Here is a 24,540-nt window from a genome sequence, read left to right as displayed (position 1 = left end):
TTCTGGTGTTGTTATATTTATTTTCCCAATGGGTCATTACTTTCCCCCACCCTGCGAGTTGCAGTTTCTAAAAAAAGCAGCTGCAATAGCTTTTCAGTTGTAGTATTAGATAAAGAACTTGAGAATTGTTTGTTCTCTTTCTAGAGACAAATTATGTTGTGTATATCGATATCTTTGCGGTAACTGAACAGGCGTCATTACATACGTCAAACTACATCCTTTAATTGCAATGAGTAAACTGCAGCATGAACTCCAGGTAGGAAATGTTCACTTCTCTAGGAGAACAAACTTGCCCTTTGCCAAAAGAAGGAACGGAATATGTAAAACATTTCTAATACTTGATCTCCAAAGTTATTTAACAGCATTCTGGTCACATCACTCTACTGTATAAATGTGTTGTGCAGAACTTTGTTGTTGCATCTTATTAAAGAACTGAGTCAAGAAATCCAGAAATGTTAAATATCACATAGCCTGCTGTTTCATCAATGTTTGGTCAAACAGGAGAAATGGTGCGTCCAACTACAAAAAAAAAGTATAGCAGAAAGGACAATGAAAATAGGAAAAAAAGTTTTATATGCACATATATACTGGTACATAGGCAAGGATAAAAACTAAAAATTAATAATCTAACTAAAACATATATTTTGCAGTAAACACTGTGCAGTCTGCACTTGACCTGAACTGGGTCTCACTTGCCACCAGTGATGTTTGGAAGCTTACGGACAGACCTAATGAAATGTTGCTACAAATTATAGTTATTTCTTTGCAGATATATGACCACAATGTAACAATTGTGTAGTCATTAAGTATATATTTATCATCTCATGTCTGGTTTAAAGTCTGTTTTCCTTGTTTCCTTTATTTTTAAGCAATTATGTAAAGATTTAGAAAATTGTTTTACTTAGGGGTCCCTCATAATCTGTAACTTACTGTAGCTGTCCAGCAGCATCATAAGCAATAAAAATGCTGTCCTTAGGCTGCAATCCCATACAGCTGTATCTGGGAGTAAGTCCCATTGAACTCATTGGGTCTAACTTCTGAGCAGATATGTATAGGAATGCACTATTAGTCTGCATTCAAACTAGTGGGAGCAGTTTATTTTCTTTGAATTACCTTGAGTGTCTTCTTAAGAAAGTTGGACTGCTCTCATTTAAATTAATAAGCAATATTCTCAGGAAACATGATAAACTGATTGCTGATTGTTGTTGGGCTTTGATCTCAGTGAGCAATTAACTGGCATGCTTCTGGCATTGACACCATAGGGCCATGTTCTTCATGCAAGAAGATAATCCAAAATGTTCCCATCTGATGCAATAAGATCCAGAGATATTGACATAAGAGGGAAACAGTATTTGCTTTATTACAACATCCTCCTTAGCATTTTTTTAAAAGAGAAAAGCATTCTTTTCACATCAGCCAAACAAAGGTTATCTTGGGGAAACGTAAATAAGAAGCTACACGGTAGTTTAGAGTTTCAATTATATGCATGACAATTAATCAGAAAATAGGACTAAACTTGTTTAGAGAACCAGTGTGGCTGACAAATGCGCAAAGTGTGACACAGTCCTTTTGTGAATTGCCTGGTTTTTGGGGGGTGGGGATGGCAGAGGGCTCTTTGTAAAAAGTTCTTTTTTAAAAATAATTTTTATTGAATTTTACATAGAGAAAAAAAGAAAAGAAAAAAGAGAAAAATTTAAAAAAGAAATACAAGAATACAAAGAACAAAAATAACAATATTTATCACCTCTTATTCTTCAAACTTCTTCACTTCCCCTTCTTACAGCCCTTATTAATAATTAACTCTTACCATTTCCAAATCTTAGCTAGACATCATGAAATTACGTCTTATCTCCCATTTAATAACCTTATTCTTAAATAATTCTTATTCATTTTGTATAGAAGAGTGAAGGAAAAATAGAAAAACCCAAAATAAAAATAAAAATAAAAAGACATAAGACATAACCTGCTCTGTCCCAATCTAAATTTTGCTCAACCCTTCCCCCCCTGCTGTATTCCCAACATTTTATCTTCAATCTCATTCTCTTTCTGCCCCCCACCTGCTTCCTTCTCCCCCTCTCTCACTGGGGTAACAACCTTTTTGTTTTTCCCCTTTTTGGGGGACTTTTGGAGTCCCTTCCCTGTTCCACCCCTCCCACCGGTGAAACTGGTTTCTTCTTCATCCTCTTCTGTCTCAAAAATCAGTTCTGTTGAATCAGCAGTCTTCTCTCCCGTAGTTATTGCGTTTCCTTCAGGATTGCGGTTCTCCTCTGTCATTTCCAGAATTTTCCCTACAGTCAAATCACAGCATGCGTCTTCTTCTAGTCCTTCCCCTAGTCCTTCTTCCTCTTCTCCCTCTTCTTCCTCTCTGAATTCATATGGATCATCCATTTCAAAATTCAGTTATATTAATTCATCAATCCTCTCATCCATGCTTGTTGCAACACCTTTAGGATTGCGAATCTCCTCTGTCATTTCCATAATTGTTATCAAAATCAAGTCCCACTGTGTACCATTCTTCTCACAGTTCAGAACCTTCTCTTCCTTCTTATTGGTGCTCTCCGCCTCCATAATTGTGGCAGAGCAGGAAGTGGTGTTATTGTTTTATATTTTCCAAATTCAAAAAGAATATAAAGTCCTGTCTGAACTGGATCCAACCTCTATTTTTTAACTTTTTCTCTTATTATTCAGTCTCAAATTTAACACTGAGTAGCCTTGAGGTCTATTTTTTAAAACTTCCTCTTTTACTTGTCTGCAGCTCTCAGCCTCAGACTTGTACAAACAATCACATTCTTTTCTATTGTGACATCACAAAGACGGCTAGCCAATCCTTCCTTTGACCCGACTCCAAGTTCAGGGGGGGGGGGTAATCCCCTTTTTGTAAAAATTTCATGACTGATCTGAGTGCCACTTCCTGTTTTACAATGAGATTTCCCAGTTCAAATCTCATCTTCAGCATAAACACACACACTAAGCAGTCATAAGGGGGAACTACACACAACCTTAAATACATCCTTGCATCCAAAGTGTGTGTGTGGGGGGGTATTCCATTGTATGCTTAACCCCTTAGATAGAATTCCCCTCCCTCAGTGGCCATTTTGTGGTTGTGTGAAAGAAGTTGTATGAATCTGCCACTAATTAACCCTCTTGTGTGTGTGTGTGTCCGTCCCCCCCATCCCAAAGAACATTGCCGTTCAATGGAAAATGAAGTCATGCTAGAGGGAATAAGGGCAGGTTTTGTTTACAACACTAGATATCACTTGATTTGCCTCTCTTTTTTCAAATTTATTTATAGCTACCATACATAGCTTTTCATTCAAATGGTGGCCCCAGTGTGAAATAATATGGCAGGCTTTATATCTGTAACAACGCACACAGAGGCATGCCAGAAAGAAAGCAGCTAAACTAAGCAGGATATGGTAGAATTTAAAGAAATAGCCCTGATATAATACACAGATGTGCATTGTGCCATTAAATAGTAATCAGTGTAATTTCTGGCTGTGCTCATTTTGGAGCTTCAGAAAGGTGTGAAGAATCTCTCTGCAGTTACAGTCTATTAATATTAGGCAGGCAGCTTAGTTGTACTGTTTTCGATGCCTGCTGAAATCTTTGGCTAGGTTTTCCCTTGGCTTTTAAATGCAGAATTTGGCTAAAGAATTTCATTAACTGGCTTACATTGATTACAGCCTATTACTAAACACGTAACATCTCTGACTGCAAAAAAGAATAAGCCTGTTTCATATTTTGTGACACTGTTTTGGTGCATGAGTTGGTCCATCCCATGGCAAGATGATTTTATGACCCACAAACTTACTCCCTCACTAAATTTTAAATATGTTTGTGATTCATATTTGCAAGGTTTGTAAGAGAGAAACCCATAGAAAGTATATTGTTAAATGTGTGATGTACTGCCATCTTGTGGCAGCATTTCTACAACAGAGCTTCAGGATTCTACAGTGTGAAAATCACATAAGAAATTTCACTGAACAAGGGACCGCAATAAAACAAGGATATATATCCAACTAGCACAGTACTGAATGTTTCTTTTATCCCAGTGGAGCCAGAAATTTTTCCAGTGTGTAGCATACACAGACATTTTATTTTTATTTTCATTGTCTCAACTTTATCTAGGACTGGCATATTTGACTGTGATTTTCAGATTACACTGAGATGAAGCTAATTAACACAACTTTAATACTTAGAATTATTTTATCATTAGGAAAATGAATGCTGTGCCACAGACCTTTCCTATTCCCTATTGTACTTCCTGCCACTCTCATTTTTCCTTTGCGTCATGCACTTTTAACTCCAAGGGATGTTTTAGTGCTATGAATTACTTCCTTTTGATATAATTTCACCATTAGTATTTCTACTCCTTTTATTCCTTGCTCTCCTTGTTATTCCATAGATGCATACATCCAATTGTCTTGCTGCTGTGAATATAAGGATAAGAGCTTATCTTTAGCCCCTCCTATTTCCCTGGCACTTTTTCACTTTCTTGAAGAAGACTTCCCTCAGCATCAGCTTATAATCATTTCTAATGAAATACATTTTTAGGCATATATTGGAATGTGCTGTGAAATTAGGGACATCATCACCAGCAAGAGCCCCTGATCAGTGTTCATTGGCAGTGCTTCCATGGATGCCAGACACATGATTGCCATTTGTGGTGTGTTGCTAGTGTGGTGTAGCATTGAGACTTGGGAGATGCTAGCATTCAAATCCTCACTCAAACATGCAGCCTTGGGCCAGTCATAGTCTCTTAGCCTAACATACCTCTCAGGGTTGTGAGGATAAAACAGGAAGACGGAGAACCATGTACGCCACTTTGAGCTCTTTGGGTGAAAGGTGGGATACAAATGCAATAATAAAACAAAGAAACCAAGAAACCAAATAATACATTCTTGTGCTGTTTTGAGATTTTCAGGACACTGTGTTTTCCCCTTCCTTCCTGGGCTGAGTGGACATAGGATATGGGTGCATATGTCCTCATGCCTCACATAAACACACTCTGTCACTGGAATATAGGGTTGCTCAGTTATAATTCCCCTTATCTTAAGTGTTTTGAATGGACAACAACAATTTTATATAAGGCATGAAGGGCAAGGACATCTATTCCCAAGGAGACAGCACAATCAGTACAAATAACATGACACAGATTAGTGCCTGAATGACAATCTGCATTCTTGTTGGGAGACTGATGTCTCCCGAGGAGTTAACACAATCTCATCCCCCCCTCCACAAGTTTATAAATATAACATAAATCGTAGATAATTATTTCACATCCTGTTTCTTTGCTGTCCTAAACACAGGAAAGCTTTCTCTTCACAGCAATTATTCATGCTTGTTAATAATAAGAGTGTGCTTTTGTCCCCAAGGCTTCACAGCTATATGTATCCAGCACTACTGAGCAGCAGTTATTAACATCCATGAAAACCTATACAATTTATCCAGTGACACCACAGATTCTGAACCCCCCCCCCCAAAAAAAGTGCAAAGCAAAATAGAAACCTGCTATCTCCTGAGATTACACAGACTTATTAAATGAGAAGTCTTCTCAAAAATCACTCCACAGTTGGCCATTTAATGTCATTGTCAGTTTTGGTGCAATTCAAACACCCTATCAGCTGGGATGAAGGAGGTTAGGACATACGGTAGTGCAACAGGCCCCACCCTAGAAGAGGGGAGCTCATTCAGAAACCCCCCTCTGCCACCAACACAAGTCCATCCACCAGTGCACAGACAGTGCATAAGAGCCACACCTGCCACATCCCAAAAAAGGGATGACCTGGGATGGGGGCAGGACATACTGGGAAGAAGCCAGCAATCTACCACATCCAAACCCTCTTCAGACCATATATATATAAGATGCACTAAGCATCTTCAATCTTTTCAGACCCACAACCTATTTTAACCCAAACATGTATTTGGAGACCATTTCTTAACATTTAACCATATAACTGGGTGTTGATAGTGCTCCTGTTGTGACCCACATTGAATCAGGCCATGACCCACTCGTGGGCCCCAATGCACCAACTGAAGACCAATGTTCTATATCTATACCATCAAAAGACATGGTACACAGGGCCCCACTTCATAGGAAACAATAGACTAGGGCCATTGTGAGAAAATTGGGGGCCCATCCCACTTGCTAGTCACACCCATGCTGGCATGAGACTTCTCTCCATGCCCAGATGGCACTGGCAGGATATCAACCCAAATGAACCAGCCATAAATCACATGATGCCTCTCGTGGCGTGGAACTGTGCCACACACACTTCTTATGGGGACTTTGAGTGCCAGGAGGGGGCACTATTGTGGAAGGGCACGAACACTGGGCACTTGGTGGAAAAAATACCAGCTTTGGAGCAAGTTTGTTTCTTCAGCACAGGAACAAACACTGCTACCGGTATTGCTGACATTTCCTTCCTAAACTTCACTCCCAAGCCGTCACACGGGCTTCAGCAATGGATGCTGAACACTTGCAGATGTGTGGACATGCTCCATCTCTTCTCTCCTGGTGGAGAGGGAGAACTATGCTGGCTTGCCATGCCAACACCTGGAAATCACTTTTTGCAACCTTCACTCCTGGCTCTGTGCCTGCACCCTCTGCTGCAAGGCTGGGGAACTTGTGCCATGCTTTGGCAAGGCGAGAGACAGGGAATACAGCCTCATGCCACTAGGAGTCACCCTGCAGCACTCTTGTTGCAGAGCCTCACAGCTTGGCAGGAGCAGCCCTTGCTGCAGGATCACATCACCCAGCAGGATGGGAAGTGCAGTCAAGCCAGACCAGAGCAAGGGGACTCCAAACTCAGGCAGCCCCTGCAAGACAAAGGGGACCCCAGCAGAGCACAGAAGAGCAGGAGAGAGGGAGCACTCAAGCCTGAGGGCAAGGAGGGCAGCTCAGCATAAGAGCTCAGCAGAGTAGCAAAAACCGAGAGTGACCTAGGATAAGAAAGCAAATAGAAATCCAGTAGGAATCCACAGCCAGTGGAGTTGGGAACACAGTGGCAGGAAGTGGCTCAGACCATGTGCAGAAGTATGTGTGCAAAGTCAGGCCCAGGTTGTAAGGCTGTGACAACAGCAGGGGGCAGAGGGCTCTGTGATGACCAGGGATGGGGAAACAGAGGGCACTGCAAGCTTGTAATTCAGCATTTGAAGCAAAGTCTCCCAAGGGTTTAGTGGCTACCAGAGGGCATTAGGTTTTGCAAATGCAGGTTCAGAATGATCCTTCAGCTCAGCTGTGAAGTTCCTTGGATGACCTTGCACCAATCAGAATCTCACCATCTTATCCCATTCAGCTGCATGCAGGGGGCAATGCTAATCTTGCTTTCTCAGCTGCCAGCGTGAGAAGCAAAGCCCTCACACCTTGATTACATATATCTATGGTAGGCATGGTTTACGTCTCAGTCTAGAAACCTGGGCAGATATGTATCTTTATGTCGTGAACCGCTGTGAGATCTACCGATGAAGTGTGGTATAAAAATGTAATAAACAAAAATATATACCTGATCTTTTAAAGTTTGGATGCCAGGGACCTTCTGCATGCAAATCATGCACTTTGCCATTGGGCTGCTCCCACCATTCCAGTTATGGGGCAGATTATGTAGGGTTGTCGTACACCCTCTTTTTCCAGGACGCATCCTGTTTTTCATCATATGGTGATCCATAGTTAAAAGTAAAAGTCGGCAAACGTGTGCTCTTTTTTGCTCTTCAGAATACAGCAACCCGGAAGCTGAACATTTTGACATGCAGCCTCTTAAGGCTGCAATCCTATACCTCTGGGTGGGTGGGTAAACTTACAGATGCCCTTGGACTACAACTCCCATCATCTGTGACTGCTGGGGAGGCTGCCTGGGGTGCCAACTTTAATAAAATAGGGGTGGGGGGTAAGCCCAGCCCCACATCATAAGCCTGGGCACACGCACACTATTTGAATGGTAATATTTATCACCTGGGGAGGGGGACAGCCGTCTCAAATATTTTGGTGGCGGGGGGGGGGGGGCGAAGGGACCTCGGCCCCTAGGAATTGGCTCCTATGCTGCGGGCTGATGGGAGCTGGAGTCCCACAACAACCTGGGGGTGAGCAACAGGCTCCTCACTTCTGCTAAGCCCGCAGCGGGGCTTGTTTCCGAATGGACGTGCGTGAGGTGGCGCCGTGACGTATTACGGTCACGTGAACTGTCTCGCGTGAGCCCGTTTCTCACGGTTAACGGCCGTAACCGCCACGGAGCCAAAACCACATATGATGTTGTTGTTGTTGTTGAGCAGGGTGGGAGGGGGGCTGTCAAATCCTTCAAGAGGCCTCCACGTGCATCAACAGCCTACAATGCAACTTTAAAAAATAAAGCCACCTGCGCAGGCCTCACCATGACGCAGCAATAACTCTGCTGCTGGCCCATCACTCACTCACTCACTCTCTCTCTGACTAGCGCCCACTTCCCCAAACGATTCAACTACTGTAAATCTCTAATTCGGGATTACGTAATGCTCCCGTTTGCGCCTGCTCTTTTTTTCTTTTTCTTTTTTTTTGGGAGAAAAATGGTCGTATCGTTTGCGCGTGCGCCTCGCGCCTGCTCTCTTTCAGCCCTCCCCTGCTGGGGAGCTGGAGGACCTTCCCAGAATGCCCTTGGGTGGCGGCAGCGGCCGATCTGCTTTGGGTCTCGTTGGCAAGACAGCGCCGCGCGCCTGCAAGCCCGTCACGCTTAAATCCCCACCCACCGACCCTCTGCGGAGAGAGCTGATTGGGTAGCGCCGCCGTGCTTTCCTCTCTCTACGGGTAGGGAGGGAAAGTGAGGGTGGGGAGAGGAAAGTGGAGGAAAGGTGCGCGCGCGCGCGCGCTCCTCCTGGTCGTCTACCGTTGCCGCGAAGGGACATGTGACCGGGGGAAAGCGGGCTCTAAGCAGAACGCGCTGTGGAAGCGGCCTGCTGCTGCTTCCTCCTCCTCCTCTCCCGCCTTCTGTTGTCGTTGCCGCTGCCGCCGCGGGAGGCCTTTCCTCAGCCCGGCGGAGATCGCGCGCGCGCCACGGAGGCGCCAAAAGGCTCTGAGCCTCCATGTTGGCTCCGCAGTAGCCGGAGTCCCTTGACCGCGCGACCTGCTCCTGCGTCCAAGCCGCTCGGTCCGAGGCGCCGGCAGGTAAGTTGTGTCGGCTTCGTTCGACGCGCGGGGAAGGAGGCGGCGAGGCCGGAGCTGCGTGTGTGTGAGAGAGAAAGAGAGAGCGGAAGGGAAACAAAGAGGAAGGCGCCGACGGCCAGGCCTCGTCCGCTTCTCCTCACAGAAGCTGCCCCGGCCTATTCCCTCGAGGCTCGGCGGGGCCTGGTGGCGAAACGCCCCCCCCATCACCTCGCCTTGGTCCAGATCGTGGCGGCAGGGGCCTTTGGAAGCTGGCGGAGGCGGCTCCGTGGTCGGGCAGCCGGTCATGCGATCGGCTCGTCTCGGCCCCAAGCAGGGGAAGATAGTTTCGCTGCCGGAGGAGGCCAATCCCGAGGTCTCCTCTCGGTGCGCAGGAGGAATTTCTCCTCCAGGAGCGAGGCTTTGCTGACGCTTCTCGTCGTAGCCGAATAGCCAGCCCGTCCCGGACAGTCCTTTGTTTAACAACTTCTCTCTCTCTCTCTCTCTCTCTCTCTCTCTCACACACACACACACACACACACACACACACCTCTTGTTTGTGGGCTGGAGGTCACGGCGAGAAGTTGTTAATCTTTGGCCTCTGGACTCCGCGCGAGCCCGGAGAGAAGTTTGACACTTGCGTTTGAATTTGCCTTTAAAGATAAACGACCCCCCCCTTTGTGTGTATGCCGTTTGTGGGATTACTGAAAGACGCCTTGTGCATCGAGCGTATGGAACAGGCATAGGCAAATCCCGGCCCTCCAGATGTTTGGGACTACAATTCCCATCATCCCTAGCTAACAGGACCAGTGGTCAGGGATGATGAGAATTGTAGTCCCAAACATCTGGAGGAACGAAGTTTGCCTATGTCTTGTACGGAAGATAATACTTGGGAGGGGAAAGTACAGAGAATACTATTAAATTCCGTTACCTGAAAGAGGTGTTGGAACGGTGTTTGCAGTGTTTATGGATACACGAACTGAACTATCTGGCCAAGGGGAAGAAAAAGGCTAGCGAGAATTAACTCTTAGTTGTCTATGGTAGATGTTTATTTAAGGTACCAGAAAACTTTCACTTTCTCTTTCCTGTAATACAAGAATAAGGAGTTTGCTTCTCAAACCTTTTCTGTATTTTCTTTTGGATCATTTTGAGAACCAGACATCTCAAAGGCATTTTGAAGCAGCCAAATCCTGATCATAGGATCCCTTGACACATTTGATGCAAGTTGTGTTTGATATTCCAAATTCCTCTTTGTTGTAGTTGAGTATGTAATGACAATGGTGGTGTCTTCACATTCATGAATGAAAATGCCTATTGGGGTGGATCTTTGTGCGTGTCACAGGCTGTTCTTTTGAACTGAAATGATCACATGATGTGTATGTAGTCTGAAGGATTCTGTACTGGCACAAATGTCTCAAACTTCATTGTCCAATTCACAAACAATGTTGATGCTTTTCTTGTTGGGTCACAACTTTATGCTATTACTATTATCTTCTTGTTATTATGTATTAAATTTATATATTGCCCTTCTTCTGAAGATCACAGGACAGTTGCATGTTTGGCTGCTCAGCTGGTTTTAAGGAAATGTCAGGATTGATATGAACAAGACCTATGATTTATGAATCATTGTCTTATTAGGGTTTCAGCTCTCTGCCTAGAATACCACAGTAGGGGTGAAAATTGAGCCCTCCTAATCAAATGAGAGGAGGGAGGAAGCTGAGCTGGCAGAAGGTGTGTGTCTGTAGGGGCAGGTAAGATGAAGGGCCTGGCCAGCCACAGGTTTCCTGTGCCTGATCTACTGTCCTGTTATGGGTTCTCTAACTGAAGGTTGCATAGCACATGTCACTGGGGAGCAATTCGGTGTCAAAATTTGGAGATGAGATAGATCCTTAATTTCCTTTGCAATCTCACCTGTCTGTCTCTCTTAACTATGTGCTTAATTGTACAAACTGCTTTCTTTGTGAAGGCATAGCAAACAGGATGGATTGAATATCTATAAAGGTGTTGGGGAAGCTGAAGTAGTTGATTGCCAGAAAACCATTGGTTATAAACTGCTAGGAGATATCTAATTATGTCATAAGGCACAAAAGCACACACCTCCTCCCACGTACACCAAAGCCACAGTTAAGCGGTATGTTTTGTTTTCATGGAAAGCAAGGACAGGAAGTGAAGGGAAAGTATGTTATTAAATTCTTAGAAAGTTTGTGAAGAAACTTTCATAAGTAATCCATAGGTAGGAAATGGGGGGGTATGGCTTTTTTTTCCTAAAAAGGTGTCAGTAATCTTTTAAGCTTCATAGCTGGCTCTTTCACTAAAAACTAGTCTTTTCATTCCTTAAGGCAAATGTATTCTTGGTTAAGTCCAGGCTTCCCACCAACTTGTCCTATTTTATGCTATCACAGGAGGGTGGGATTGTGTGAGAGCCTGAGAGGGTAGCCAGGTGGTGACATTATCTGGCTGCTATTTTACCACACTGAGGTGCAAGCTCTTCCCAATAAACTATTCGCTGTTCTCCAAAAGGATGGGGCTTGTGAGGAACCAGCCCTTCTACTCTGCTTCTGGGCTTAAGGTTTCCCCCCAGCATTCAGAATGAGGAATGAGCAAGTAGGATGTTAGAAATCTGGGTCCTTGCCCTATGCCAGGAATGTCCAACGTCCAAGAGACTGCGATCCACTCCCACTAAAAAAGAAAGAAAAAGGCAGTGATCTACCCAATTTTTTTGGGGGGGGGCGATCCATCAGGATCACACGATCAACCAGGGATGCCCCGTGATCTACCGGTAGATCGCAATCGACCAGTTGGACATACCTGCCCTATGCCATGCCCAACTCTTTGTGAGCTGTAGCAATAAAAGTTGTGTCCATTTTAACCCACATGTTGTCTCACAGTTGGTCTTCCTTTCCCATACCACTGCACTCTATGGACACAGAAAGCATTCACATATATTAGCAGAAGATAATAGGGAGTTTGATGGCATTATTGCAAAGGAGAATGGGTTGGTGTGAGAGCATAGTGCTTTACGCAGCTTCATTTGCTTGTTGTTTTTGACTTTAGCTGGAGGGAAACATGTTAAAGTTACTAGAGGCATTTGCAGGACAAAACTGATAGGCTGGTAAAGGGTTAAATGTTTTCTTTTCACTTTCTAATTCGACATGTGTTGACACTACTGTACAGTGAAAATAAGGGATTAGGAACCCCATAATTCCCGTCAAATGTGCCATTGATTCCCCAATTTTTGCATCCTTGTTTAACTTTTGCTACTTACTTAAAGCTGCAAATCTGTTAGGAAGTTTGTCTTATTAATAGTTTTTTTAAAAGAATCTTAAGAGTAAATTGTAGCAGATAGGTGCACTGGAAAACGTATAAAATCCAAACCACCTCCGGACTCCATGAACATTCTGAGTTTGCCTGTACTCAGTAGCAAGTAACATTTTGCTGTTTATATTTCAGTTCAGTTTAGTTTTATTACAGCAAAAGCCAGCAATACAGAATAACATAATTCTGAACAAAAGAAAATCAGCAATAACATCACCAGAAATAAAACAATTACACAAAGGGAATTGCTGTTTATATACTGGTTGGAATCTAGAGTTGCTTTAGGATTGCTCATTGACTTTTGTATAAGTAGGATTTTTTATTTCTAACAGCAGTCTTTCTCTCCCCCTTCCCCCATGACCTGGATCAGAACTCTGGAGGAAGCAGCTAGAGGAAGAAACACATTTTTTCTTTAGACATTTATACCCTAAAACAAAAAGCTTTAAAAAATGCTCAGCATGCATTTCAACATCAAAAAATGTTAGCTGTGTGGCCTATGGTAGAAAGTTCCATGGCCTGGGTGTTATTACAGAGAAGGCTCCCACATACCCCATCAGCCATCCTTAGCAGTGGGTCATGAAGTACCGTAGGCTGTCCTTTATTGATGGATGAAGTTTCAACTTCTTAACCCATATTCATTCTGTTATTGATTGCAGGCTTCAGTTCTTGCTTGTCAAAAGATACATGTTGATGATTGAGAGGGCAGCTGTATTGATGCTAAAATCTTAATCAGTTTACCCCAGTCTGCAGTTCTTCAAGAATTGTTGTTTAGTCGTGTCCGACTCTTCGTGACCCCATGGACCAGAGCACGCCAGACACTCCTGTCTTCCACTGCCTCCCGCAGTTTGGTCAGACTCATGTTCGTAGCTTCGAGAACACTGTCCAACCATCTCATCCTCTGTCGTCCCCTTCTCCTTGTGCCCTCCATCTTTCCCAACATCAGGGTCTTTTCCAGGGAGTCTTCTCTTCTCATGAGGTAGCCAAAGTATTGGAGCCTCAGCTTCAGGATCTGTCCTTCAAGAATAGTCATAAGATAAACAGCACTGTGCATGTGAACCTACACATCCACCTATCATTTAAGAGATTAGAGTTGAATTTAGGAGTGTTCTCTAAAAAAGTAGGGTAAGTTTAGAAAGATGACCCCAAATTGAAAATGTTTTGAGAATCACTGTTTTGATTAACTTCTTGTTAAGGGGAAACTGACAAGGCATTGCATTTTCTCCCAAGATAAGTTGGTGGCTCAAGGAGAATCGGCCTGTGTTTACATTTTTATTTTCTTGTACTCATGATTATTATTCCTACTGTTCTGAGTTTGGGGGAAGGGGAATAACCAGGCCAGCTTGGTAATGATCCACTAATTATGGGGCATTAAGATAGGACCCAGGTGGCACTGTGGGTTAAACCACAGTCTAGGGCTTGCTGATCAGAAGGTCGGCGGTTCGAATCCCTGCATCGGGGTGAGCTCCCATTGCTCGGTCCCAGCTCCTGCCCACCTAGCAGTTCGAAAGCACATTAAAGTGCGCGTAGATAAATAGGGACCGCTCTGGCGGGAAGGTAAACAGTGTTTCCGTGCGCTGCTCTGGTTCGCCAGAAGCAGCTTTGTCATGCTGGCCACATGACCCGGAAGCTGTCTGCAGACAAACGCCGGCTCCCTCGGCCTATAGAGAGAGATGAGCGCTGCAACCCCAGAGTCGGACACAACTGGACCTGATGGTCAGGGGCCCCTTTACCTTTTTAAGATAGCAAAGGGAGTGGCTCTGTGCCACAGGACAAATGAGTGGGCTCAACTGCCTGTTAATTTGAAAGACAAAAGGCCAGAGCAGAGTTGAGTGGTGTGAGCTAGAAGCTGGATGCAAAAGCTGCAGGCTGGAAAGGCAGAATGAGGTAGAGCAAGGCCTGTTTTCTGCTGGAATCCAAGGCTATGGCTATGGGAGAAACAGGACCCTTTGGGGTGTTGATGTTTGAACCCCTCCATTGTAGGCATAGGTTGTATACACAGCACATGTAAAGAAACCAAATATTCCAAAGACACCAGAGTCTCCACTGTGCCTCATTCTGAAGGAAACACAAACTCTATCTGAGTGCCTGCAACTGTACGTTTAAGACAATCTAGTATGAGATACAATGCCCTGGTCCTATGCATTGGGAAATCATAGTTACAGGAAAGAAAATAAAATTCCTTGAATGTATGAGGGCCAAGAAATTGAGACTTGTGGGTATAGGGCATTGGTATAAATTTAATAAATAATAATTTTTAAAATTCGATAAATTGAAGCAATGTCTGATATATATTCTTGTTATAACACTGCCTCTGTTGGAGTTGTAGGGTTGAAATCTATGGCATATTAGGAGGAATATAATCATTATCAATATTTTGCAGGTTGTATTTCCTAAGCAGAAATGAAGAATAAAAAGCAGTGTATACAAAATGCTGAAGATGAAAAACATGAAGACACAGAAGGTAGCTAATATTGGTTGGATATTGTGATAAAGCAGATAAGATAATAATAAACAAAGTGGAACAACATATATCACTTCTTTTTAGCATCCTCCTACCCCAACATTTCCAGATCTAATAGAGAAAATCTAAAGCAGGGGTCCCCATACTGACTGTGCTTCGGGCCGGTGCCCGAAGTGGCGATCGTGTGGCGGGCCGGAGGTTAGGGGAGTGCACGCCAATACAGGTGCGCACACACTATTTCCGGCGCACTTCTGGGTCGCAGGAGCACCAGAAATAGCTTGTGCGCATGTGCACGGGCCTCCAACCCGAAAGTGTGCCGGAAATGATGCATGCAGGCAAACTATTTCCGGTCCTCCTTTGACCCGGAAGTGGGCAGCTGTGCTGCGCCGCACCGCACTGGTAAGAGCGGGTGGTAGCAGTGGGCGGCAGGGCCTGATAAATGAGGCCTTCGGGCCGTATCCGGGCCCCAGGCAGTAATCTGGGGACCCCTGATCTAAATCATCCTTTGTCATTTCTGGTTTTAGCTGATTAGAGATGGTGCCCACATTTCATGGCCACTTCAGAGGGGGCTTCTGAATAGGAGAGTATGTGAAAACTTGGTAAGAGGTCCTTTGTACTTCAGGACATGATGTCTCCTGTTGATGTTGCAAACTTACATTTGAAAGGGCTGATCCACATGGTCTGTTATTCTGGAATAACAACTCATTGAATCTCTTTTAACATCTGATTTGTTTACAATATCTGACAAAATAAGCTGCTCTTACCCCTGTCCTTGACAAAGTTCTTGTGTTGTATGTTATTTTCTGATATGCAAAGGGTTATAGAGTCGGTTCGCTAAGAAACACACATTGAAGATCAAAACTGTAAGGCAGGGATGACTGACCTTTTTCAGATTGCGTTCATAGTTGGCCAACCTGCAGTTCACATCTTGCATACATACACTTTTGCCATGCAGACATATGCATGAAGCTGCAAAGTATCCACCCACAGGCACTCATCACACATAGATACATATACTGCACACTCATTCCCCATCCTCTCAGCCTTGTGCTGTGATGGGCCAATTTCTTCACTGTAAGGCTAGACTGCACGGAGAGGTTTAAACCTCTCAGCTCAGCACTGAGAAAGGTCAATTTCTCCACTGCAGTGCTGAGCTTAGGTGAGAAGTTTAAACCTCTCTATGTAAGTGTTGGAGATTCACCACAGCTTTCCCTCTCATCTCAGTAGTTGAGATATTGCTTCATTACAGCATTGGGCTGTGAGGAGAGGTTTAAATCTTTCCCAAATTAAACATCTACTCGCAGCTCAGTGATGGAGAGGTTGCAGTGCTAAAGAAGGGCATGGCTTTCCCAGACAGTAACTTGGTTGGGTGGGCTGGATTTGGCCTGCGAGCTTGCTATCCCTGATTTGAGGGGATGTTTCTGCAGCATCCAGGAATTTAATGCCCATGTACAGGTGTGGTATCATCTCAAGACTACTGTTTTTGATTTTTTTATATTATACATTGTGTCCCAGGTGAATTATTATCTATTCTAGACACTTGCAGGCTAGCCAGGAAAAGGTATTGTCTATTTGGCATTTGTTGGTTTTTAAACGGTCTTAATAGGGTTTTAAGAAATTATAAAGTCAACTTTATTTTTTAAAACTTGAAAAAAAGGCCTAGAAGATTTCGTTTTAATCATAGGAAAATTATTGCACTGTTTTTGAGAAAGCTATTTACAAAAAAAGAAGATATTTGAACAAAATTGCACCTTACAATTTTATATGCATGTAGATCACATTGATATCACAGTGATTTATAATTAACCTGTGAAACTAGTTGACATATAGTGGTACCTCGACTTACGAACGACTCAACAACCGAATTTTTCGACTTACGAGTGGGGCAAATGGCCGCACGCTTACGAATTTAGTTTCCAATGCATTCCTATGGGAAATCGCGTTTCCAATGGCACTTTTCGACTTACGAATTTTTCGACTTACGAAGGTGCCTTCGGAACGGATTAAATTCATAAGTCGAGGCACCACTGTATATGTGGTAGTGACTACTGTCATAGTAACTTGTTTAAAAGCTTCAGTAATTCCATGTTGTGGATGGTTTGTTGTTGGCCACTGCCAATAATAGGCCAGAGCAGTTTTCATATTCACATCTAAAGGCGCGCACACACACTCCCCCTAAATCTTGGCCTGACCTGCTCATTACCTGGTGGTTGGTAAGGACGAAATGTTGGCTAGAGGGGATTATGATAATCGCAATATTCAAAATTCAACATTTGCATTCTTGTTGGCTTCAGTGATACATAATGAACATAACTGTATTTCAGACCTAGCTGACAATATTAAGACATTTTACTGTTAACTTACAAAGCATTTGGGAGTCAACTTTTTAGATCCGCAAGTTTGAACAAAATTGCATATCAGTAATTATTATGTGGCATGTTATTTAAGTGGATATTGCTACTACAGACTTCACAGAGCTTTTACATTTTATAACAGGTGAAGAGAATGAAGAAAACTGCTCCTGTTCTTCTAGCTTTCTCTCTGATGAAGATGACAGGTGTCCAATCTGTCTAAACTGCCTGGCAGAGCAGGAGGTTGGTTTTCCTGAAAACTGCAGTCACATCTTCTGCATGACCTGCATCCTTAAATGGGCTGAAGTAAGTATAGGTGGTTCATGGGAAACTTGTAAACTGGCTACTTAAATGCTTAAAATCTTTTTAAAGGGCAATATTTCTCCTGTCTGTTGGAAGTTAATGTTGTGAGTTCTTGATAAATGGTTTGTCTATTTTTCTTCCCAAATTCTATAGGTAATTATTGTGTCTCCTTTCCAAAGTTCTTACTGTTGCTTTCCAGGGAAATCTGCTAAATGATGATCACATAGTACTGACCTATTTTCTTGCAACTTTGTAATATTGTGCTTTGTTACTGTAGACTTCTTTCTTTGCCCATGTAGCTAGGCTTATGCAATATAACATTGTTGCTTTCAGCATTTTGCTTATTGTGATGAACAACCCAGATAATTGTAGAGATTGAGAGAACTTCATAAGGACCTAAAGTCTTATCCACATCATATGCAGTATTATAACTGATGCTTATCCAGCTTCTTAGAAATCTTTTTGGAGAACTACTTTTTCTAGGCAACTTTTATTGCTGTGATCACTTATCACTGTGGCAGATATTATAAAGCCCAGAACCTAAATGCATTTATAATATCATGTCCTATTCTAATCAGTAGGACCAAATGTTTCTAAAAGTCAATGCAGTCATACCTCGGGTTACGTTTGCTTCGGGTTACGTACTTTCGGGTTGCGGACTCCGCAAACCCGGAAGTATTTTTCGCTGCACGCACGGTCTACACATGCGCAGAAGCGTTCTGCGCAGTTCATACATGCGCAGAAGTGCGCTTTCGCGCTTGTTTGGGTTACATACTTTTCGGGTTACAAACTGCACCCCGGAGCGAATCTATGTTCATGGCATTCCTTCAAGTATTTGAAGCTAATTATCCTGAATTGTGGGGTGTGGGTGGCGCAGTGGTCTAACCCACAGAGCCTAGGGCTTGCTGATCAGAACGTTGGCGGTTCGAATCCCTGTGACGGGGTGAGCTCCTGTTGTTCGGTCCTAGCTCCTGCCCATCTAGCAGTTCGAAAGCATGGCAAAGTGCAAGTAGATAAATAGGTACCGCTCCGGCGAGAAGGTAAACGGTGTTTCCGTGCACTGGTCTGGTTTGCCAGAAGTGGCTTAGTCATGCTGGCCACATGATCCGGAAGCTGTCTGTGGACAAACGCCGGCTCCCTCGGCCTATAGAGCGAGATGAGCACCACAACTCCAGAGTCGTTCGTGACTGGATCTAATGGTCAGGGATACCTTTACCTTTACATGAATTGTGGTCATGATAAAATCTTTAGGCCCTCTGCTTTCAATACACAAGCCAACAGGCCTCAATGGTAGAAAAACAGTGTGGCAAGCAAAGCCCATGCCAGCAGGCATTGCACTTCTGCACAGGTTGATCTTGTTTAATGAGCAGAATGTGTGACTGGAACCAGGTGGGTTGAGAGGAGGGCTCAGATCTTGCAGTCAGTCTGCATGTCAATACCTAGAAGGGTCTCGTAGGTTGGTTGTAGAAGAACTTCCTAGTTGCTGGATCTGAGTCACTGCTGTGTGGCAGTCTGTGGCCCTTCCCATTCCTCAGGAGGGAATGATATGAATATTACTGCAGTAAGGACACTAGGGAGTCAGAATTCAGTTTCTATTGTGCCCCTGCTTCCACCACTCTTTGGAGACCTGGGTTTACCACTCTGCCTCCACCATGTGACTTCCTGGTTGCTTGCTATCTTATCTAAAGTGCAAGATCACATCTTTATTTTATCACCTGTAGGATTTCCACCACACACACCTGAAATATCAAACATGTCTGCTTTCATAATTCCTTTTATATCTTTGTTGTCATCATTTAATTCCAAAAAAATCATTTATTCACCTTTTACCATCCACACACCAATATGCATGCACACACAGAGGTGTCACATTTGTGTTCTTTAAGAACTCTTGGGTGGATGTCATCTGAACCCAGTCATTTGTTTGTTTTTAACTGGTCAACAAGGCTTACGTCAGCTTTCTTGGTGCTGTGTCTCAACCCAGACTGGTAGTTGTCTTGCTCCAAACAAAACACAAGTTGTAGTTCGTGTTTGTGTCTTACTGCACATGGTTTGTATAAGAGAGACCAACCACGATTCCAGATTCAAATGTAGCACTCAACCAAGCCATGACCCAACTGTAATAGCAGCAGGACCTGGGGAGTGAAGTGGCAGCAATTTGTGCTTGGAGAACCCACAGACTACTTGTTCATTCCTGCTTAGCTATGCTTTGGGTTAGTGTTACATCATAGCTGCCAAGTTTTCCCTTTTCTCGTGAGGAAGCCTATTCAGCATAAGGGAAAATCCCTTTAAAAAAGGGATAACTTGGCAGCTATGGTGTTACATGCAAAGTGGACCAGAATTCTCTTCATACAGGACTGCCACTATTGATTTGAAATAAATGGACATGACTAACTGAGGTCCATTAATTTTCATCATCTTCTCCTGAGTAGAACTGTCATGGACTAGCTGCTGACAATAACTCAGTTGGATGCAACCCTCAGTCCTATGGATTTGGTTGGTTTGAAATTTAAATAAATTTCGTATTATAAACCCTTTGCTACAGGTGCCTTATTGGTTTATGTGAGAACTACGGTAAACCTTTAATCAAAACTGCCTCTCCTAGGAGGAAAGGCTATTATTTCTAAAATATCCTTAAAAATTAAATTGCTGTTGATTTGCAACCCAACAGATCAGCTTGCCCTTGCTGATTGATCAACTAATGCTTTAATTGATTTACTTATTAAGCCAATTACCATCTGGAGTCTTAAAGTCAAAGATTCCAGGGGAATATGCATGCTGGTTGGTTTGAATCAAGAGATTCAAAAACTGGACAGACAATACAGTTGTTCCTTTTTTTAAAAAAACAAACCAACCTATTTCTAATGTTATAAAATAGTGAGATGTGAACAAAATCTTCTTTCAGACCAGAGCATCATGTCCAGTTGACCGCAAACAGTTCCAAGCTGTATATAAACTAAATGCATTAGAAGACTGCATAAAGGTAAATTCCAATGTTTATTTAATTTATATTTTGTGTTTAGAAAATTACCGTCAGAATAAATTAGCATTTTGTTCTTCAAAGATCTGAATACAGTGGTACCTCGGGTTACAAACGCTTCAGGTTACAAACTCCGCTAACCCAGAAATAGTACCTCAGGTTAAGAACTTTGCTTCAGGATGAGAACAGAAATTGTGCTCCGGCGGCGCAGCGGCAGCAGGAGGCCCCATTAGCTAATGTGGTGCTTCAGGTTAAGAACAGTTTCAGGTTAAGAACGGACCTCCGGAACGAATTAAGTTCTTAACCAGAGGTACCACTGTAATTATTTGGTCACTAAGGCAGGTTGGATGCTGTTAATGGCATGTTCTAACTTTGACCAAAACGCATTTGTTTAAACCATTTAACCCTGACAGAAGGAGTTCTTCTCTTTTGTGGAAGATGAAGTCTATATCCAACCCATTTTTTATATACTTCACAATTATTTCTCAGTGTTGGTAAAATCATACCATTTAGCACTCAAATGATTTCATATTTTATTTGTTGGCAAGCTGTAATTCCCAGCACATGTCAAAAAGTTTTAGTGTTTAACTGTGATTGATTTGCAAAGCAGATGCTGATTGTTCTTTTCGATTAATTGCAGATTTGAGCAAGGGGAGAGATTGTTCTCTCTGTTTTGTCTTTGCAGAAGGTAAAAGCAGTGTAATACTTCGGCTGCTTCTGCAAGCATAAGCAAAACCCCATTCTCCTGAGTCTTCTGCCATTTGCAGAAGAGGTGGAGCAGGAGAGAAAAAGAGAAACACACATTATTTTTTATTCAACCTAGGCTTCCCTTTTACTCCATACCCCTGCTTCTCTAAAACCCCATAATGGTGTTCTTATCAGGATTCTTCCAAATACATGATTTCTGGGAAGTAAACAATGTCTAAATTTTAGGACCCATGTTTATTTAATAATAAAAGGCTAAAATCGTATTTGCTCCAAAATGATAAACTAGGAAGACATTAGGAGTGAAATCCATGGCTGTCATGCCATGCACAGAATGGCTTTTGATTTAGCAGAGATGATCACTAACAGTGATTGTTTTAAACTCTGCTGTCCTGCTATATTTCCCTATGCTCCCGAAAACCAGTTATGGAAGTTTAGGGGACCCTTTAAAACTTTGTGGATAGTGGTGTGGGGAGCTACAATAGGAATGGGAAACTGGAAAAAAATACCCCTCCCTCTTACATTAGCAGATTCCTCCACGGTCAAAAGCTGTTCTCTGAGCAGGATGGCAATAGCGGATTTCAGCCTGTTATTCAGTCAATATCTTTGGAACACTTTCATATGGCAAATAATGAGAACTTCATCAATTGTCTACCGTAGTAGCTTATAATAAAAGTTTTATTATTATTACTTTTTTTTGATGTTTTCAGAAAACAGCAAGACAGGTTTTTAGTTTTTTTACTGGTAACTCTACCCAAGCGTGTGCTATTGAGCAAGCTTCTGCTTTGTCTATTTTCCTAGAATGAGAATGTCTTGACCCAGAGTTCCTTTAGAACAAAGCAGTGTGATGCTATAAATCAGCATTGGCATTTTTATATCATGTATTAAGTGAATAATGCTTTAGGCTGAATCACATAACTACTAGGTTATAAATATTAGAGAAAATGATTCGGGAAATTGCTGTACTAATTTTAACATTCCTTACAGGTTCAAATAAAGGAACAAGTAGGCAAAAAAGATGACCTACTTAGCTGTAATGAGGGCAAGTATTGCCCTGCAAATATGAAAAATTGTACAAGGTTAGTAATGAACCATTCCTTTACTGTTGATGTCATGTCTAGTTCGTTCATAAACATTGATTAGATGTGTTTCAGATTGATAAGGATGATACTAATAAGTAATACTCTGAGTACTCCCATAGAGATCAAAAGACTTGCTATTTGAGTCTGTTAATTTGTTCTGGGTTAAGAGTATGACTAATGCTGAATATGATATGACCCTAAATAGGCAATATTTAAGACAATTTGCTGAGAAAGGAGCCATTAGATGGCATTGGTTGCTATCACCCTTTACCAGGATTAATCTTCATATTCTTTGGAGATAAGCAACAGTTTGTTACTGTACATTTAAGTGTCCAGAGTATCATAGCTGTTTCATTCTTTAGATCTTGGATGTTAAAGATCTTTAGGGTGTTTATAGAGTTCATTCCTTTATGGGACACACTAAATTGATTGGGATGTAACTGTTTTGTATGTGTTTGCAGAAAACAGGAAAATGCAGGGAAAGTGCATTTAACGGCAATCTCCTGTAAAGGCTGGAACCAAAAACACAGTAAGTTGGGATTTTTTTGGTCACTAACTTGGCTTCCCTTTGAAATTTCAAAACTAGATGTTGCTAGTGCTTTGGATATATTTGATAAGCTTCTATCAAATTAATGGTTTCTAAGCCAATTTCAGCAGAGCAAAGAAGTCTTGCGATGTTATATCTGATTGTGTTTTTCTTCCAAAGGGCTTTTGCAGTAGTAAAATGTTTGTGAAATTCTTATGTTTAAAATGAAATTTAATCTACGTCTAATTGCCTCAATGCTAATGATTATCAGATTAAAGTGAGATTGTGCATTTTTTAATCATTATAAAGGTTCTTCAAACAAAGAAGAAGATAAAAGTTCTATTTCTATGAAGAAAAATAAGGTTTGTTCAATTATTTTATGTTTAAAGGACTAAAGGTTACTGAATACATTTTTGTTTAAGGCGGCTTTCCCTCAAGTTTGTGCAATGACAGTACAAACTGGGGGTCTCCAGAGTCTTAGGCAGAGGTCTTTCCCATCACCTGCTACCTAACCTTTTAAAGTCTGTGCCTAGATAATTTTTTTGAAGTGCCTAATTACGATGAAAAAAACTTAAGGTTGAACTTGGGACTTTCTAAATGCTCTGAGTCCTTCCCTGCCACTCCATCCTAGTTTGTAGATCTAGCAGTGAAAGTGAGTTTCAAGACCTTGTGAAATGTGTTGCATGAATATATTTCTGTCTGTGTCTCAGTGCAGTTTAGATGGCTTCTGCAGTTATATGACTAGAATATAAATCTTCTTTCAAATGTTCTTACATCTGGAACACTTTGTTTTTTGTTTTATGAATATTAGATGCAGAGGTAACCACAGTGTTTTACATTTAAAACTTTATTTTGTAGCCCAGAAGACAAACCTGCTCAAGCAGATTTCTCAGAAGTAACTTCTGTGGTAGATTTTCTTCTAATAGTAGCTTCAGTGGAGAATCTCCTAATTACCAAAATGAATGGTCAGTATTGAATCTATTCTTTACAAAGACTATTGTAATACTGTAAAATGTTAATATGACTCATTTGACTTCCTGGGAAAATGGTAGATCTAGATTAACTTTCCCCCCTCACATATAAAACCACTGTAGAAGAATCTACTCCAGCAAGAAAAGATAAATATGTAATTGAGCCCATTCTCCCAATATTATCTTTGCACATATTCTAGAGCAATTTTTGTTCCATCTCATTCAGCATTGTCAACCCTGATTGGTAGTGTCTCTCCAAGGTTGCAGTTCTTCCTAGCCTATCAGGAGATACCAGGCATTGAACCTGGGACCTTTGACATGTAAAGCATGATCACTACCACTGAGCTACGGCCCTTCCTCTCCTTATATGCTAAAAGTTGTAAAGAAATAGCTTGATGAGTTCTGGAGCTTTAAGAAATCTTGCATGTGTGCCTCAAATCTGCCGTTTTTAGAATATGAGTGTGTAACTTCTTCTCCATTGTCGTGTAGTGTTGCAGCTTTGTGTATGAGCTGACACTCAGGAATTGCCAATTCAAATATTACATCTCTCTTGAACACTTTAGGTGACCTAAGGAAGCCAGTGGCTGTGTTTTGTCATAATGCTAAACCATTGTGTTGGATTGTATATCAGCCTAGGGGTTGTATGCTCCCTTTTACGGTGTGACAGCAAGGGACAAGATAGGAGGCTTCTGATTTAAGAGTGACTGCAGTTCAGTGTGTTTGACACCTAAGCAGTA

The 24,540-nt window shown here is 42.2% G+C and overlaps 1 protein-coding gene across 3 annotated transcripts in view; it reads left to right on the top strand.

Moving 5' to 3' along the window:
• Positions 1-8,778: 8,778 nt before the first annotated feature.
• Positions 8,779-24,540, top strand: part of SCAF11 (SR-related CTD associated factor 11) — a 30,090-nt gene continuing 14,328 nt past the window's right edge. For all 3 annotated transcript variants that reach the window (XM_035127114.2, XM_035127112.2, XM_035127110.2), the window contains exons 1-8: positions 8,779-9,133; positions 14,805-14,885; positions 17,382-17,542; positions 20,445-20,522; positions 22,212-22,303; positions 22,768-22,835; positions 23,142-23,194; positions 23,691-23,797. In XM_035127114.2, coding sequence (XP_034983005.2) covers positions 14,825-14,885; positions 17,382-17,542; positions 20,445-20,522; positions 22,212-22,303; positions 22,768-22,835; positions 23,142-23,194; positions 23,691-23,797 — 620 coding nt within the window. In that variant the 5' untranslated portion in view covers positions 8,779-9,133; positions 14,805-14,824. The remainder of the gene's footprint in view (positions 9,134-14,804; positions 14,886-17,381; positions 17,543-20,444; positions 20,523-22,211; positions 22,304-22,767; positions 22,836-23,141; positions 23,195-23,690; positions 23,798-24,540) is intronic.

This window comes from Zootoca vivipara, chromosome 10 (genome assembly GCF_963506605.1).
Source record: "Zootoca vivipara chromosome 10, rZooViv1.1, whole genome shotgun sequence".
Taxonomy (NCBI): Eukaryota; Metazoa; Chordata; class Lepidosauria; order Squamata; family Lacertidae; genus Zootoca; species Zootoca vivipara.
Note: the sequence above shows the minus strand (reverse complement) of the source record. Positions and strands in the feature narration are given on the sequence as shown.